The sequence below is a fragment of the Globicephala melas genome, chromosome 4 (genome assembly GCF_963455315.2).
Source record: "Globicephala melas chromosome 4, mGloMel1.2, whole genome shotgun sequence".
Classification (NCBI taxonomy): domain Eukaryota; kingdom Metazoa; phylum Chordata; class Mammalia; order Artiodactyla; family Delphinidae; genus Globicephala; species Globicephala melas.
The window spans coordinates 136,910,595-136,925,835 of record NC_083317.1 but is presented as its reverse complement, the minus strand read 5'-3'; the positions used below and the strand labels follow the sequence as shown (position 1 = coordinate 136,925,835).

Genomic DNA, 15,241 nt, shown 5'->3' with positions numbered 1-15,241 from the left:
GTGAGTAACAATACTAGTTTCTTTCTTTTCTCTGTCTTTTCTAAAACATCCTTTAAGTTTTAATCAACTTTTTCACCTAACAAAGTTGGCCTTCGTCTCAGAAAAGTGTTTTAAATTTACTCATTTTTTTTATTTTTGCCTGTGTTGGATCTTCGTTGCTGCGTGCAGGCTTTCTCTAGTTGCAGCGAGCGGGGGCTACTCTTTGTTGTGGGGCACGAGCTCTAGGCACGCGGGCTCAGTAGCTCTGGTGCAAGGGCTTAGTTGCTCCTTGGCATGTGGGATCTTCCTGGACCAGGGATCGAACCCGTGTCCCCTGCCTTGGCAGGCAGATTCTTAACCACTGTGCCACCAGGGAAGTATTTTGAAATTCTATATAGTTTTAAAGTGGCAGTAAATTTCTGATGTTTGATTTGATGGACAATTTATATGTCTCAAAGATATAGTTTAAGGGTGAAATTTACATAGAATATTTTAATAAAATTGGTATTTAATATTTGTCTCTTTTCTATATCAGATTACCTTGCCTTTTGAGGGAAAGTGGCAGTGGTTAATAATCCTATTTTTTTCATTTATTACTAATCCAGAGCTTTCAAAAGTGCTTTTGTGACATTTGTTTATATATATATATATACACATATATATATATGTGTGTGTGTGTATATATATATATATATATAAACATCCATTTCCATTCCGGCGTATGGAAAAACCCAAACGAACTTTTTGGCCAACCCAAATATATATGAAAGTTTGTTGTTGTTCATCATGAGACTTAACATATCTTCATTCATTCTGCAGATCATTATTCTGCACCCATTACAGGCCAGCCAGTGTGCTAGACAAAGATTAAAACAAAACCCTGCTCTTGGTGCACTCGTGATCTAGGAGGGGAGACAGACATGGAAGCAACTACATGAGGACTGGTGTCATCGTGGGGGCATTTCACCAAGAACTAGGGGAATACCAGACGGGCTAGTTAATATTGAGGGTGGGTTGTGGTTGGGAGGAAAGATATGTTTGCTAGACAAAGTAGATGAACAGGAGTTTTCTGTGTGGTGAACAATATGAACAAAGACGTTCTTCATTTTCTACTGCAGCAATGCATTCTTTGGGGGTTTGGGGCACTCAGAATGGGTAGATTCGGTTGGCCTTGTATTTGTCAGTGACAAACTCATACAACATGGGTATTTACGTATAACTGTTTCATTGTGGTGACATTGTAACTTTGCAGGAACTGCTATTTTGACAGTAGGTTTCAGTGTATCATAGATGTTTGATATATCTAAATCAGTGATCAAAATTTTTAACTGGGAGTTGAAAATGTGAATCTTTAAATTGCACAAAATTATATGAAATAGTTGATAATGTTACAATTGAGAGTGAATATTATGTGCCTAGAAATAAGGGAGAAATCAATAAACCAGCTATGGAATAAAATTAGCCTGGTAATGAGAGAATATTTGAAAATTAAAAAGATGTCCTAGTATCATCTGAACGTATGGACCTAGTTTTCATTCCATGATTATAGAGGCCCTTTTCTGAGACAGATATAGAAGTAGTTTAGTCTGGTTGACATATTCTCAAGGAGTTTCAAAGATTGTACTTCCAGCTACTTGTTCAGATTAGAAAAATAATTTGGATGACATGACCAAGTCTCTGAACCCATCTGAGGCAAAGCAGAATAGTTGCACACCATCTCTTAACTCTCACTCCGGTTTTTCACATGCTTCTAGATCTTAAAGCTCCCTTGAGTGGTAGAGCCCCACTGTCACTGAATCAGGCACAGACCTCTGGTAGCTTGGATCTTGTTGGGTTCACAAGAATAAATTTATAATCTCCAAAGTAACTCCTGTCCTTTGCTTGCCCGTCCCTCCTCCACAGGCACCACAGGGCCACGCCCAGAGCCTGAGTCTCTCCTTTGTATTCTGACCTCATTTATTCCCACCTGAGAGATCTGGGGTAGGGTGGAGGGGGTAGGATAAATAAAGAGAGCCAGAGTTGTCTGTTTGGCATTTTGAACACTGCTCTCACCCTGCTGCCCCTGAGCTGCTGCCCCTGAGCTGCTTATGGAGTCTGCTCCCTAGAGAAGGAGCCCGTTTCCCTGCCTCTGTCTCTCTAGGTACCATTCCTAATTATAGTATTTTTAAAAGTTCTGTAGAAAAAATGAAAATTTTCTTCCGGGGCTGATTTTCAATCTTATAGTAGCATTCCACGCAACAACTTTACGAAAACATCCCACTCTCGTTCGTTAGAAAGGTATCTGTGGTCGTATAATTAATTGTTTTGTGGCATCCATTTGGGAATATCTGAATTATCACGTGTATGAACTAACAGAACAGCAAATAACAAAGTAACGAAAGGTCTTTTATGAAGTCAGAACTAGATCTGGGTTCTTTTGAAGTACATGAACTTTCAAATAACATAAAATTTCAGCAGTGGAGAATATGTCTGCATATTAACAGAGGATTTTTTATGAAGCATAATTTAATTTGGGCAAGGAGGTCGTGAGAAAACCACTCGTCTTCCACTGTGATGTGGAGCAGCTGTTTCAAAAAATCGGTGCGAGAAGTACTGCTGTCACTGGTGTTTAGGCCTGCGTGGGAAGCAGCGTGCGGGCTGGAACCGGGTCTCCACACCCTAATTCCTCCACTTCAGTGTCTCCAGTGTCTACTGTTGAGAAAAGGGATCTCCCCTCTTTTCTTTGTAGATGCAGTAACATATCAGTTATTTAGAGGTCAAATTTCTAATATCTTCACCCAAGGAGGATGTAATCAGAGAGTTAGAAATGGGGAAAATGTTAAAATAGCCGAAGAGTTTGTTTATTTAGGTAGATTTAGTCACAGGAAAGCCCTTCTAGTTCTTAAAGTGCTTATCTAATTTCTCATTTTTTTTCCTTGAAAAAGGCTAATATAGTTTATGTTGTTGAAATAGGCTAGAATGTATGACAGTTCAGAGTTTACTTTGTTGTCTTGGTTTTAAAAAAGAAAAAGTGAGCAAGTGACAGGGGTGGAGATTTAGGATTTCTGAAAGCTAACATTATTTTACGAATCGATAGCTGATCGCCTGAAAACCATGGTCATGAGAGAAATGCCACCAAAAACAGAATAGAAAACTCCAAAAGCCAAGCAGCGTGGAGTTATTTAATGTAGAAGCAAATAGCCATGCATTCCCCAAATGTATATCACATCTGGAAAAAAACTACTTTATGTTTTAGAAATGTTTTGGTACTCTCAACTTTTTTTTTTTTTTTTTTGCGGTACGCGGGCCTCTCACTGCTGTGGCCTCTCCCGTTGCGGAGCACAGGCTCCGGACACACAGGCTCAGCGGCCATGGCTCACAGGCCCAGCCGCTCCACGGCATGTGGCATCTTCCCGGACTGGGGCACGAACCCGTGTCCCCTGCATCGGCAGGCGGACTCTCAACCACTGCGCCACCAGGGAAGCCTCTCTCAACATTTTTGAGTTGAGAAAATGGCATACATTGGCCTTTCATCATGCTGGGTAAATTAGGTATTCAAGCATGGATTTTTAAAATCAGTGCATTCTTTTTCTTTTTAACTATAAATAAGTGATGTTTTCTAGTCACCCAGGGGTTGGGGGTATTTCCTTATTTTTCCGGTGGCCCATGTAAAGTTGTTTTCCCAGGTACGTTAGTCTAACAAATTATAAAGTACACATTGACCTTGAATTAAAGTTTATTTGATCACATGGCCCGTTGATCTTAATTTTAAATTACCATTTCCTGGATCTTTGAGCCAGTCTCTTGCCAAGTATGATTATAATATGCTCATAGTCCAAATCTCAGGTCTGATTCTTTCCAGTATCGATCATTTTCGGTAACTTATAGATGTACCACTGTCATCACTAAAGATCTGCTTTTCTAACTTTTATGTGTGTGAGTCTGTATGTGTGAGTGTGCATGTATGTGTGAGTGTGTGTGTGTGTTAGTGTGTGTGAGCGTGTTGTGAGTGTGAGCGTGTGTGTTGTGTGTTAGTATGTGTGTGAGTGTGAGTGTTGTGTAAGAGTGTGTGAGTGCGTGTGTGTGAGTGAAGAGGGAGGTGGGAGGAAGCAGGAGGCAGAGAGAGGTGATGAAGACAGAAACACAGTGGGAGGCAGTGAGCTAAGAGACGAAAAAGAAAAAAAGAAAACTTTTACATGTATATCTGATTTTACTTCGAGTGAATTTTTTTTTTTTTTTGCGGTACACGGGTCTCTCACTGTTGTGGCCTCTCCCGTTGTGGCTGTGCTCCGGATGCGCAGGCTCAGCGGCCATGGCTCACGGGCCCAGCCGCTCCGCGGCATGTGGGATCTTCCCGGACCGGGGCACGAACCCGTGTCCCCTGCATCGGCAGACGGACTCTCAACCACTGCGCCACCAGGGAAGCCCAGAGTGAATTTTATACTGTGTTACGTCTCTCATAGAATCATCTTGATTTTTTAACCACTTGTATATAGGCTAGCTTTTAATGTATTTCTGTTTTCTTTCCCCAGGGACACTATATGAGTATGTATCATGTGCATATTTATCTTCACATCTCTTGAAACTTTTTAGTTGTTACTTTAAAAGGGAATGTATATATGAATGGTTTATCATCCTAAAACAGTTTCACTGTCCGATATAGGAACCACTAGTGACATGGGGCTAAGTTTAGGTTTAAATTAATTAAAATAAGACAATAAACAACTGTCATTCAGTTGCACTAGCCATATTTCACCTGTTTAGTAGGCACGTGTGAGTAGTGATTACCATATTGGATGGTCAGATAGAGGACATTTCTGTCATCTTAGGAAGTTCTATTGCATAGGGCTGGTCATCAAATGAATGATGGATTCAGTTAAAATATAATCCACTTAAATCTTTTTAAGAGAAAGTATTTATTTCAAAAGTACATGTATTTCTATATGTGTTATTCCCTACAAGTCAACCCAGTGTTGGAAAACATGGTTTAGGAAACAGGATTGAGTTTTAATTAGGACATCAGATTTTGGGAAATAAATGCTTTTTTCTAAATGACTAGAAAATAATTTGTTTTCAATTCTGTATTTCCATTGCAGTATTGTTTACATCATAGACTGTGTGGTAAATTCTTTATCATATAGAAAATAAGATATGAAGTCCATGCTGGTTATCACCAATAGCAAGGAAAACAAGGGTGGGACAGGGGGGCCAAGAAGGTGGAGGTCTGCACCAAGGTGTCTTGAAGAAAGGGATTTCCCCTACTTGTTAATTACATAAGCAACGTCAGTAAACCATGGAATAGAAAGCATTCATTTCAGACAACTTCGTAGCGATTGTCTGTAACGCCTTTTCTCACCTCATTTCTATATGTTTGATCCTTTGATTAGTAATATGACCTTTATTATGTGCTTAATTTTTTATAACCTCGTGACACGGCTTTTCTTATTTCTTTTCTAAAAGTACATTTGTTGAGTACTTTTAATATGATCCTGAATTTAGAAGCTCTTAAACACTATTATTTGAAGAAAATAATACATTAAAAAAAAAAAAGATGATTATATCTGACAGTCCAAAACTGTTGCTAACTCAGTTGTTATCCACCTTGTGAATATTGACGTGGAAGCTCAAGATTTCTCAATTCACAGTTAAATCCAAACCCGAATCAAAACATCATTGTAAATTAATTTTAACACATCACCACACGCTGAACTATCAGTTGCCTTTGTTTCAATGATGCCTCATCACATGAGAACATTTTTCACCTAGAAATATGAAGAAATCCATTTTAGGCTTGTGAGTAATTGTGAGTTGTTTTTGTTTTTATATGTATAAGTAATATGCCCTGATGTTTCATTATGGAGGGAAAAAAAGAAAGCTTTAAATAAAAGTAAGTTTTTAAAAATTCCTGATATAGGAAGCAAAAAAGCCAGTATAGTTTCTAATTGCCTTTTAGAGTCTCTGAGTTCCCTCATTACCTGTGATTTAAGCTAAAAATGAGGTAATTATAGATAACATCAGTGTTTATCTGGATGATCTTGGCACCTGCAGTCCTAATGTTGTAGCTTACCCAGATCTGGTGCCACACTTTATAGTCTGATGCTGACATACCTAATTTACACTTCTCCTATTTCCTTTGATTTTTAAGTTAGACGTTCCTTGTTCTATTTCGATAGTATTTTAAAAGCCACCCCTTTAAAATGGTGTAAAGGCACATACTTTTCTATGTGGAATATTGGAATCATGGTACAGCCCTTTCATTAAGAGAAATCTTTCCCTGATATATTTCTATACAGATTTAAAAATTTACTGTGTCCTTTCTCCCTTTGCATTTGATAAAGCAAATATGATCGTAATTAATATGGCAATCTCCTCACATATTGGCATGCACTTTAGGATTATAAAATTGTAGAAACCGTTGTGCATCAGATGCAGTTTTCTCACCTGTGGTTCCTCACCTTCAAGTATTCTACCCATCTTGTCTGCCTTAAAGACCACCTTCCTTTGACCTGGCCTTTAGTTCTACTGTTCTACTAGTCTACTGTTCCTCTACTGTTCTACTGTTCCTTTAGTCACATCTCAAGGACGAGATGACGATGGTTGACTGGTGACCTTGTAAACCACAGGGCCATCTCTGAGAGCTCCTGCTCCACCCCGCCGCCCCCAGCTCATCTGTGACTTCTTGACCTTCCCTGTGGTGACGAGCCCTCCTCTGCTCCACCCAGCAACTTTATTATCAGTCAAAGCCAACGTAGCTCCTCTTGACCAAGTATTGGAGATACTTAGTACTAGACTTGTAGTAGTATGTAGTGTGTAGTCTATGAACTCTTCTCAGTTATTGTAACTGTCTGGATTTCTTACGTTAGCTCCACAGAGACATTGTTCCCTGTCTAAATAAAGCCAGGAAATCGGGTAAAACCATCATATAAAGTATATCTAGTGTATCCTCATTTGGGACAACAATTCAGGCATTTTTTATTCCAGAATTGCCTCGTCATTTTTGCATTCTTTAGGTTACGAAAGTATTTAAACAATTAAATTGAGAAGCCGCTAACCAGTTTCATACCAATTTTATGTGCGTATCTTGGGAAAATACATTAAAATATATCATTAGAAATAGTTATCTCCTTATGATCATCAGCTGTATTTCTTCACTGCAAATTCTAGTTGATTTCCATGTCAAAAAAAAAAAAATTGCAAGAGCCTTAACTACCTAAATAGTTTTTCTTAAATGAAAGGCATCCATTGCTGCTGCAAAAATTAATTTCACTTATTTAGAAATTATTGTAGTGTTCATGGCCAATGAATGTTCTTCCCTGAGGAACACAGAGGTGGTCTCAGAATCCTGAACACAGTGCTTCCAGGGCAGCCAGTACTAATCTGCTAACATTGGCAGGGGAAATGAAACAGCCCATTCCTGCCTCTTCTTGCTTAGATGCTGGTTACGGTTTCAGGGACCCAGTGCCTGCAATGCAGAGTCTTTGCCACTAGATGGCACTAGTGCGTTATCCAGAGAGTTTTTAAGGCCCAGGTTCCATTTGAGGCGATTATGCACCTAAATGTCCCATGTGTTCTTAAACCACTCACAGTATCTGTTGACTTACCTTCTCAGTCCAACTGGTGAAAACCTCTCTATACTTTTGGTCTTGATGTTCAAACTCTAAAAATGTAAGAAAGAAAATATAAGGTCGCATTCCTATCTTGCCTTGTTGCCAGGGGCCGTTTATGTCCTTTGATGTGTGCAGTATTATGCTTCCCTTTAGTGTTTTCAGCCATGTTATTCTGGAAGATGCTTTTCCTAATTCTCATTCCATTTCTCTCTTGACAACTTATTTAATTTTTCTGGGCCTCAGTTTTGTCATTCATGGAGGGGGGAGGGGTTAAAATTATTCACCCCAGGAGGGTTGTTGTAGAGGTTAAAAGTGATTTACCCAAAATATTATATATTTTGAATGGACTTTTTTTAAGCATTTTTGAATGGATTTTTTTTTTTTTAGCATTTTGAGAACATCGCTGCTAGATTTTTGCTGTGACAGACTATATGTTTTCCTATGTAAGACAAAGTTTAGCAACTACCTTTTCTTTATTTTTGTTAATTAAACTGCAGAATTCCACCACTGACTCCTCAGTACTTACTATTATTTTCCCAGGTCTTCACCTGAGTTCAGGAGTGTTGTCCACCATTTGTATTTGTGATTGGAAAAAACTTTTATTTTTTTCCAGCTCCCTTCAAAGGGCTCAACTTTCCAACATTTTGTCCTCTATAGACTGTTTAACCTCTGACAGCTCAGTTTTTAGGGTGGCATTTCAGTGCCTACGGGGATACTATTTATCGTTTTTTACACCGAGTTTTAATTTTTAGATATAAGATTATTTCACCCTCCTCTGCACTGCCAGAGTGCTTTGCCTTAATCATATGATTATTGGTTTACACATCCATCTACTCTCTTTAACTTTTTAAAATTTCTTTTTCAAATCTCTGAGTGCTAAGCACACAGTAGGCACTAAATAGATGTTTATTATGTTTACTCTGTATCACAGTTTAATGAAACACCATTCCATAGAAGAGAAAGACAATTAATACGTTTTCTTGTGGCCTTTATATAGTATCTCTGTTGTTAGAGCTCTCCATCAGTTTGAGATTTGTGCCTTAATTGGAACTATGAGTACCTATGAATAAATTTAAATGATTGTGAATTTCAGAGAGAATGTTTCCATTTCACATGCCTCAGTCTCCTTTATTCTTTACCAACACAGTAATCAAGGCACAGGGTCTTATTTGAGCTAACAAATAATTATCCTTCATTACGTAAGTGGTGTGTAACTTGACCTTGAAAGGCTCCTGACCTTGACAAGATGGCAATGAATCTAGCCACCAGCTGTGTCTACTTTCACAATGTCTTGGTACTTGTGAATAGGAGCTGATTTTGGAAGAGGCTGGAGGAGTCATTGCCTCACACTTTATCTCTCTGATCGGGAAGGTATTGGCGTTTTCAGGCCATGGAACTGCATGGTCTCGGACAAATTATTCCATTTGAAATCTGTGCTTTCTGTTCATAGACCACAAGCTATTTAAACATAGGCACGTTTTCGGAGATGTACTCCTGTAACGCTCTTTGTACTCGTTTTTTATCTCATCTTTGAGTATTACTACAAACTGTATAAAAACAAAACTTGAACTGTGAGATGTGGCTAATATATGTGAAACTGTTGGGAAATGGATAATGTATTTAAAATATGATAGATAATACAAACGGACTAAAGTGATGTTCCAAAAACTCAAGAATTCAGTGAACATCTCTTTGAACTTGGAGTGGCTAAGAATTACTTAAGCCTGAAGACAATGGAAAGAGCATCAAGAGGAAATAAATGTTAGGTTTAAATTATACACAAAAAGCTTCAGTGTGTTGAAAATCAAAATAATTGTGTTAAAAATACATATATATGGGGGCTTCCCTGGTGGCACAGTGGTTGAGAGTCTGCCTGCCGATGCAGGGGACACGGGTTCGTGCCCCGGTCCGGGAAGATCCCACGTGCTGCGGAGCGGCTGGGCCCGTGAGCCATGGCCACTGAGCCTGCGTGTCCGAAGCCTGTGTTCCGCAACGGGAGAGGCCACAACAGTGAGAGACCCGCATACCGCAAAAAACAAACAAACAAACAAACAAACAAACATATATATGGCGGACAAAGGTGTGATGTCTTTAAGGTATGAAAAACTTCTCTCAGAACAATAAGCCCAAGGCACCAAGATAAAAGCTGTGTTATAATTATTATTAATAATGATATTAATTTTCTAAAATGTTATGATATGCCAGTCCCCTTCTAAGGACTGTTCATATATTTTAATTCTTACGATAATTATTTGAGGTAGATGCTATTATTATTATTCCATTTTACAGAAAGGAAGTTTTAAAAAAGAAGAAATAAAATGGCCCAAAAGCATGAAAAATTTTCGGTTTTACTAATGATACAAAAGCAAGCGAAATCAAAATGAAATATTATTTTCTTCCATGAATAGCGTGATGGAAATAAGACATTTTCATGGAGTAGTGGTAGGAATTTCTTTCTTTCCAGCACAGTGTTGGCCTGTGTGTCGCATTTGTCACACTTAGCCACAAGCCCCTTCTGGCAGAAGCTTGGCGCGGCTGGAGATCAGTGCTGCGGGGCTGAGGCTGGAAGTTCTCCTGCTCGTGGCATTAGGGAACGTGCCATTGCCTCGGCCACTCTTCTGGAAAGCTCTGTGGGGAAGATGCAGCTTGCTCTGCAGTCAGGGTTTTGCACGTTAGGTGTGCAGTTGGTTATGATACCGGCTCTAAGATTGCCTTGCGTATGGCTGTCCTTTCTGAACACGAGTGGGGTCTGGCCGGCGACAACTGTGCATTACAGAGAAGGGTGATTGAGGGGTTTAGAGGCATTCTCTCGCGAGTTGGTCCCTGAAGAGATTGCCAGGCTTGCAGCTTTGATAATAAATTTTACATTATAAGTTTATTGTGGCATTATGGAATCTGAGAGAAATTTCATAAAGCTGCACTCAGTAGCCTCAACTGTTGACAAATGATTCTTGATGTTTAGTTTGGTACCAGACGCAGGGAATATAGGTCTGCTTCCTTTATTCAAACTCAGTAAATGGTTTGGGACAATTAATTTCCAATTGTTTCCCAGTAGGGCAGATTTACTTGTATATTAATGAGGCACAGGTGTTGGGCCCCTGGTGTCTGCATGCCTGGGAGGCATATTTCAGTTGTTTATCTCCTCAGCCATAGGTGCAGGCGGCAGGGTACTCAAGCTTGCCTTTCACAGTTTTTACAGTGAGGCTTTTTAATTTTTTTGATGTTTTTTTCACATTTGCCTGCACCTGTTAAAATTTTAAAACTGATCGTGTGGAAAGAAGTTGCAGAGATTTCAATAGTAAATAGTACTAAAAACTAAAGAAAGTAGTCTTCTATATAATTGCCCAGCTTGACATGAAAGAAAAATGAGTTGATTTAATGAGATATTTCAGGTGAGAAGCCAATATGATCCATGGCCCACTTTTTGGTTGTGTATTTTTGGAGCAAGTATATCTTTGTCAATGGCTAAAGCAGTCATATACTTATATTAATATTCATTTTTTTCTTGTTGATTCACTGAACTGCAGTACCATCATTTTAGAGGCAGTGGAGTAGCCTCCATAGACATTATGAATTTCAGTAGCTGGCATAATTATAGCGATCTACATATTCATTAAATCTACTAAAGAACTCTGTCCAAAAAGACAGCCATGCGTTCAGAAACAGTACACAAATAAATATATACGTTTTAAAAGTTGCATTTCTGAGACTTATTTAAAATTAAATTCCTGTAGCAGTCCTCTCCAAGCAGAGAATTTTAACAAAAGGATCCCCATGCTTTGGTTTCTTGCATCTAGGAAAGAATGGGAAGAACTATTTGTAAACAACAATTACTTGGCAACAGTAAGGCAGAAGGGGATTAATGGGCAGCTGAGAAGCAGCAGGTTCCGCAGCATTTGCTGGAAGGTAAGAAGAAAATATTTATTTACAGTTTGTAGTTGCAGTATATCAACACTTTACCTGATGCCCCGGAAGATCACCCATGCGGGGGATCACTGAATTTTCCAAGAGACTTCGCTCTCGAGGTTTGGGCTATCCAGGTTTATCTTTCATAGGACATTTGCTAATAAGGTTGAACCACCTTAGTCCTGGATAACCGGCGATGGTGAAGGAGTCATTTGAAATAACGGTCTTTTCATCCCATGTGATGGTGTGGAACTCAAGCAACGCCTTCCGGGTCCCCAGAGGCGTTTGCAGAAATCCTTGCTGCTGGAAGGGGGTGTGCGTGCGTGTGAATGTTTTCAGGCTCCTATTATATCAAGTGCCGTCATGTAGTCACTCTCCCTTTTTTCTTCACAAATAACAGATGGAAAAGATTTTCCATATTTTTTGTACTAGAAACACCGAGAGAAGGGCAGCAAGAAGGAGAAGTGGAGGGAGATTCTGTCAGTCTCCTTTCAGAGAAAGCCCATCAGTCACCACATGAGTGATGATGAGCAACAGTATCTCTTTCATCGCTCGGAAATCTGTCCCTTTTTGTTCTCTCAAAGTGAATCAGTTTAGATTGAGACTCACTTTTAAAATGACTTCTCTTGAAAGTTGTTTAGGATTCATCTGCACAAGTTCGGCATACGGAGCCTGCAGGTGAAGACAGTAAGGGACACGTAATGTAGTAGACAGTTTGACATTTAATTATTGAGATTTAATAGTCGAAGTGCATTTTCCTTGCATTTGGTGCAGGCAGTGGAGGCAGGGGTTGTGCTGCTCGGCTGTTTGTACACAGGAGGTTTGGGCCCACCCCCAACTCCTTGTTGTTGAACTTTTTCATTTCTCCTTCATTGGCTAAAAATAAACTCAAACCCAGATTTTTTTTTTAATGTTGTATTAAGCTAAATTAAATCAAATTTGTCTGTTTAAGAATGCTTGTTATTTTCATAAGCTGACTGCTAGTTGTAAATTACGTTTTCTGCTGTAGAAGGAACGGCTTCAGTGCTCAGGCTGTGTCCTCAGATTGTTCCTCTCTGTCCTTTACCTGCTTGTTTGAAGACAGATCTGAAACCTTGAAACTAACAAATTGGATCTTGCGCCTGTTAATACACCCCAGCAGCCTCCCCTTAATATAAGAATGTAAAATAGAATTGTACTTGAACCTCAGTGAATTTTTCTTGTTCACTTTTATTATAAATTTGGAGGGGAGGTTGATTCCACCTTGTGATGTAGCTTTTGGGATCTTGTTCTTTGGCCTTTGTTCACTTTTGGAATTGTCCAAATTTATATATTTCTTAAATACCCCCAAATATAATTGACTGAGGATTGGAATGGTAACATGAATATGAATATCTTCTTCAGTTTTCAGGGGGTGCCATTTGCCATAGTTTGACGTTTTACTTCTTAGGATTTTTATGAAAGTTTCCTTTTTTTTTTTTTTGACAGCTCTTTCTTTGTGTTCTTCCTCAAGATAAAAGTCAGTGGATAAATAGAATTAAAGAATTAAGAGCATGGTATAGCAACATTAAAGAAATAGTAAGTTGTACTTTAATTAATGGAATTGTTTTCTTAAGTATGCTTTGGAGTCCAGTAGCCTCTGATCTTTGCATTTGTGTTTTCTCTCTTTCTTTCCCAGCACATCACAAACCCGAGGAAGGTTGTTGGCCAGCAAGACTTGATGATCAATAATCCCCTTTCCCAGGATGAAGGGGTAAAGTTTGTCTTTATTCATATCTCAATCGCTTTTACCCATAAGAGTATGCTTATGTCTTGTTATCCATCACCACGAAAGCAGTGTTATACCATACCAATTATTATTATTTTTTTACCCCACGTGTTATACCACCTAAAACCAGATGGGCTTTATTCCATGCTGTGTATGGACAGTGTTGTAGGAAGCCAATGGTCTATTACTGGGGAAGGGCACTGCCAAGAAGAGGCCCCAGGGGTCTGTAAGAGCCGAAGGTCAGAGAGAAGAGCAGGAAGCTGAGGGTTGAACTGTCCTCCCAGGATCGCAGGGGGGGAGCGGAAGGCTGCGGAGAGCCTCCCTTCCTGACAAAGGTAGAGAAGGCTTCACCTGGAAGGACCAGGTCACACGAAGGAAAGCAACTGTTTGTAGTGAATCTGTGAACAAGTTTTTAAAGATCACGAAAAAGATCAGGCCCACGAGGAGTAATTACTACCTCAGAGGTATTGATTATGTAACTTCTTCAGTTGCTGCTCTAATTCCTATTTCCGTGTTAATGGACTGTTTTTTTTTCTCTGTCTTCTACATAACATTAACATTTCTTTTTCCTGATACATGTAATTATTATAATATAGTCTATGTTATAGCAGCATGAAATATTAAGCAATTTTTAAAACTTTAAGTTCACATTTTAAAAAGTACATAAAAATCTATTTCATTTAAAAACCTAATAGAGCATAATAGAAAACGTTACATATCTTTCTTAGTGCGTTGGCAGTTCAGGTCAGGTTCAAGTGTGACCACTTGGCCAATGGGCCTCCTCTAATCCAGGCGGACCTTTTTGTCATTGTAGGGGTAGCAGCAGATGTATAGCAGTAAAAGTATCATTCACTTTAAACAGATAGTAGAAAATTTTAAATGTACACAATAATATCACTGGAAAAGTTGATGTTAGAATAAGGATGTGTTTCTGAGATTAAAGTAGATTTTAATAAAAATTTTTCCAGGTTCAGGTTTCCTATCTGCCATGTAAAATCGTAACTCAGAGAGGGATAAATTTAATCATTTAATTATTAAATTGAGATCATAAAAGTCAAGCATAGTTGGGGTATTATTTTAAATAGGTTGCTTTCCTTATTTCAGAGTCTATGGAACAAATTCTTCCAGGATAAAGAACTTCGGTCAATGATTGAACAAGATGTCAAAAGAACGTATGTAAAACTACCTACAGGTTACTTTCAATAATTCAAACTGGCGTTACCTCTTTGCAATTTTAGCAAAATATACAATCTTAATTGAATGCAGTATTCTACTTGTGTTAACAGTTATTTTGGCCGAAGTTTGGTAATAATAATTACTTTCTATTCTTAAAGTATAGATTTTTGTGTTCCCTTTGTCAAAGTAAATTACATTTATAATATTAAAATAATATGTAAATACTTAACTATTTAAATCAGTTTTTCAGTTCCCAATGATTATTTGAAGTCATGTGCTCTGATTAAGGTTATATTTTATAGTCTTAATACTGGTTTTGCTAAAAAAAATTATGTTTTGCTTTACACCTTTGAATCTCTTTCTAATCAAATTACTTTTTAAAGGACAACTATTATTTTTACCCCCCCCCCCCTTATTTCTCGTCTTCTTCACACCATTCAAGTTTGCAAACAACTCAGTCTACTCAATATTTACTATATGAAGATTGGTTCTTTATTTAGCATGTAGTTAATGTCTATAACTTTTATATATTGGACCTCATCTTTTTGGGTCATGTAGTGAGAATTACATGGAATTTGTGTAGGAGAAGCCCAGGGTAAGTTCTAGCAATGTATGCTATAATCTTGGACAAGTTAATTTCAACAAACATCTTTCCCCCTTAGGTGTCCGTTTCCATAAAACAAGGATAAGAGTAACCACCTCAAGGGATTGTTATAGATTAACATGTTGATAATGGTAGTAAATTTGATGTATTTATACTTTAAACTGCAAACTAGATAAAGGTTAGTAAATTTGAGTTCATCATTGGGATCTGGGATGAGCCAGGTATGTGCAGAGTCCTGAATCC

At 38.4% G+C, this 15,241-nt stretch overlaps 1 protein-coding gene across 6 annotated transcripts in view; it reads left to right on the top strand.

Moving 5' to 3' along the window:
* Nucleotides 1–15,241, top strand: part of TBC1D5 (TBC1 domain family member 5) — a 546,696-nt gene that overhangs the window by 286,465 nt on the left and 244,990 nt on the right. For 5 of the 6 annotated variants that reach the window (XM_060298634.1, XM_060298635.1, XM_060298631.1 and 2 more), the window contains 4 exons: nucleotides 11,363–11,471; nucleotides 12,939–13,028; nucleotides 13,129–13,203; nucleotides 14,323–14,390. In XM_060298634.1, the coding sequence (XP_060154617.1) occupies nucleotides 11,363–11,471; nucleotides 12,939–13,028; nucleotides 13,129–13,203; nucleotides 14,323–14,390 (342 nt within the window). The remainder of the gene's footprint in view (nucleotides 1–11,362; nucleotides 11,472–12,938; nucleotides 13,029–13,128; nucleotides 13,204–14,322; nucleotides 14,391–15,241) is intronic. The other variant, XM_060298636.1, reaches the window with a different exon arrangement.